This window comes from Mastomys coucha, unplaced genomic scaffold (genome assembly GCF_008632895.1).
Source record: "Mastomys coucha isolate ucsf_1 unplaced genomic scaffold, UCSF_Mcou_1 pScaffold16, whole genome shotgun sequence".
In the NCBI taxonomy this organism is placed as follows: Eukaryota; Metazoa; Chordata; class Mammalia; order Rodentia; family Muridae; genus Mastomys; species Mastomys coucha.
The window spans coordinates 49,794,995-49,798,513 of record NW_022196898.1 but is presented as its reverse complement, the minus strand read 5'-3'; the positions used below and the strand labels follow the sequence as shown (position 1 = coordinate 49,798,513).

At 47.2% G+C, this 3,519-nt stretch overlaps 1 protein-coding gene across 2 annotated transcripts in view; it reads left to right on the top strand.

Moving 5' to 3' along the window:
- Slc22a15 (solute carrier family 22 member 15) overlaps nt 1-2,632 on the top strand; it is a 57,518-nt gene extending 54,886 nt beyond the window's left edge. For both annotated transcript variants that reach the window (XR_004119731.1, XM_031374992.1), the window contains exons 11-12: nt 1,560-1,748; nt 2,031-2,632. Coding sequence is in view for 1 of the 2 variants with exons in the window: in XM_031374992.1 (XP_031230852.1) it covers nt 1,560-1,748; nt 2,031-2,111 (270 nt within the window). In the remaining variant the exon portion in view is untranslated. The remainder of the gene's footprint in view (nt 1-1,559; nt 1,749-2,030) is intronic.
- Nucleotides 2,633-3,519: the final 887 nt, after the last annotated feature.

Below are 3,519 nucleotides of genomic sequence, written 5' to 3'. Positions count from 1 at the left end.
ACACATGCCCAGTCCTCATGCCTAGCAGCACACATGCCCAGTCCTCACGCCTAGCAGCACACATGCCCTGTCCTCTTTAGTGGTTTTTTGTTTGTTTGTTTTTGTTTTGTTTTGTTTTGTTTTAATTCTATAGCCCAAAAAAAGGGTGGGAATCAGGAAACAAATGACCCCTTTAAAGCCCTCCAGGTCTTAAATGCTCAGGTCCTGTGAAAGTGCTAGGGCCCCTGCAGGTGTCTCCTGGATTTTCAGAGATGAGCAGTAGAGCTGAGAGGAAGGGTCCTGGACAGCCCACACCCTGTGTGTAAAGCTGACAAGCTCTTAGAGAGCCAGCTTTCATGAGAAAGATTGTTTTAAAACAACAGACTGTCTCAACTCTGGGACCATAGATGTCTTAACTGATAGATAGTTATGAGATCAGGCATGGAACCTTGAGCTGTCTCAGAGTCAGACATGTGGGAGCCATGATATTGTATGTTCTGAGGGCCAGAATGGCTCTTCATTATTCAGTATCCTTGGGTAGGTCCAGGACATTTCCCTATGTACACTAACAAAGACACTGAATCCTAGAACATTTATAAAAGAGACTGAAGAGAAAAGGCTCAATGGCTTAGAACACATAAGTTATTGCAGAGAAGCCAAGTTTGATCCCTACACCCATGTCAGGCAACTCATGACCTCCTATAAGTTCAGGGATTCAACCACTGCCATGAGCATTAGCATATCCGTACACACACACACACACACACACGCGCGCGCACACACACACACACACACACACACAATTAAAATCCTAAAATATATTTTAGAGTTTTATATCACAATGTATTATTATATAATAAAATATCATTAAGATGTTACTTATACTGTAATTCTGACACTGCCTTTAAGGGCTTTTCTAGAGGACCTTGAAAGAAATAGCCTAACCAATAGAGCATCCCACTGTGGTCGGGAGCCTGTGCATTGAAAGAAATCATCACCTTTCTCTGAGAATACCCTTTGAATCCCTGAAGCAATTTCTGGTAATGCCATATTCAACTCAAATGGTTTATGAACTCTGTGTGCCATGGGGCTTTTTTTTGGGGGGGGGGGGTTACTCTGTTAATGTCAATGGTGACATCATAACACATTTGGCCACTGCAAAGTTTATTATCAGCAGATAGTCCAGGGTCGTCTTCATATGAAGAGAACGTGGAGGTCAGCGTGGGGCAGGCTTTTCCCTCAGGTGGAAGCTGACGTGAGAGTTCCTGGGAATGCTGCTGATGTGAGCCTGCCATACTCACAGATAGCCATGCCCATACCTTGCCTGGCATGGTTGGTTCAAGGCTTCTAGTCTGTACTCTTGTCTAGCCCTTGGGCTCACTTATACCCATCACTGCAAGCCTGAAGAAACACTCTGTGACCTCCCTGGATAGCTGTCTTAGAGCAAAGAAAACATGGTGTGTGGTGTTCTTGTGGGAAGGTGCTGCTCACTAGACGTGGCTGCTCTTGGTCACATGACTGTTGATATCACCTGTTGAGAAGCTGATAGGTTGGTTTTGTTCCACTTCCTGTCTCCACAGAAGCACGTGCAGTGGTCTCTGCCCTTCATTGTATTTGGAGCCACAGGCCTGACCTCAGGCCTCCTGAGCCTGCTGTTGCCAGAGACTCTGAACAGCCCTTTGCTGGAGACATTTTCTGATCTTCAAATGTACTCGTACAGGAGGTTAGGGGAGGAGGCGCTATCTCTGCAGACCTTGGATCCCCCACAGGTATAGAGACATGTGCTGTAAGCAGCTAGGTGCCCTGGGGTTTGGTCCCAGAACCATCTAAAGCTGGGAGTGGCGGTGCACCCCTGTAAGCCCAGCTCTAGGGAGGAGGAGATCAGAAGTTGATCTCAGCTTCTTAGGAAACTGGAAGCTGACTTGGTCTGTATGGGTCCCTGTCTCAAAACAACAGCAAAATTGCCCTGTGAGTGCCTGGGTGGTAATTCTCAGTTAGGCCTGTCATGACTTCATTTTACTGCTTCTAGAAGATCTCCTTTGTTATTGCAGCCCCTGGACAAGGCCAGCAGTGAGAGTGAAGAGGAGGAAGAGTTCTACGATGCAGATGAGGAGACGCAGATGATCAAGTGAAGAGCCTACATTCCTGCCCAGAAGCAAGCCCCATCATCCTTAGTGCCTCGTTCAGCTTCAGCACCAGAGATGTACTCAGCCCACATTGATGCTTTCCAGACAGGAGAGGCGGTGGAGGAGAGATTCCAAAAGGGAGAACTTGTTGCATTAAGTCATTGCTGACTTGTTCGGGACTGAGGCTGAACTCAGCACCATGCCTCTGGCTGCACAGTTCAGATCCACCTTGTAGGACTCATGTATCATGCTGCTTCCCTTCCTCGGGACCTAAGAGCGGGTGTGTGAAACTGCTCGCACTTTAACTAGGGTTAGCCAGACCTTCCCCGAGATTTCATCTCCCTAGCAAGTTTCACATCATCCTTGTCACTTGCTTCTCCCCACCAAGAATCTTCTGGTGCAGGCTGATGTGTACAGAGCTCCCAGCTTCCCGTCAGCTCACAGGCTGGTTCCCAGCTCACTGGTTGCCGGTGCAGCTTGTGCCTTTAGTCTGAGGTCATTCACTAATAAACGGAGAATCAACGGAGCAGTTATCTGTCATCAGAGGACTGGCTGTGGCAGGGAAGCTCCCTTTGACACTTGGGTTGTGCAATTTTTCCAGTTCCCACTTGGAAGCATTTGGGGAATGTTTTTCTTTGTGAGATTCTAGCATCAGCAATAACTTGAAAATCATGCCCAGTCAACAACGAAACTTTCCAGACTGAGGGTGGTGAGCAAGTGATGCACTAAGCACTTTTTAAATGACTTGAGTAGAGATTCTTTCTCACAGTGTCATCAGTGCGCAACAAGGGACTTGCACAGCACGCCAGGGCTTGAACTCTGCCTGCATCCGCCTCTACTTGTTTCTTTAAAAGGCATTTCGGGGTTTGTTGTTTTTTAAGAAAATGGTAGGTTTTCATTGAGTGCTTCCATGGATTTCCAAATGAATCAAAATCACACTTAGTACCTGTCTCTCACAAAACTTGAACACTCTCAAATAGGCATACAAGCCAAGAGTCCACATGTGGGCAATCGATCACTTCCTGACCAGGGAAATGGCTGTGTGTTTAGGATTTCTGTGAATGCTAATCTCCTGGGAGTAGAAAGTACACAAATGTGAAGGAAACATGTTCTGTAGATGCCCCTAGAGACTGTGCAAGCCTGTGTTCTTTGCCTCCAGGTATGTTCCTGGACTCCTCCATGTTGCCTCCGTTTTTACTGTACCCATCGGTTCCTCTGTTAAATCATTTTTCCTTTGTGCCCTTGGTTATGGGGAGCCACTTCTACTGCTATGGAGAACCCTGGCTGGCCGGGTTGCAGTGAAGACCCCATAGGTGACCCTGTGTCTAGCTGTCAGGGAGATTATGGAGCTCCCTGCAGCAGCATATCTGAAAATTCCAGTAAAGGGTGTGCCACACTCCAAGGTACGAAGTCC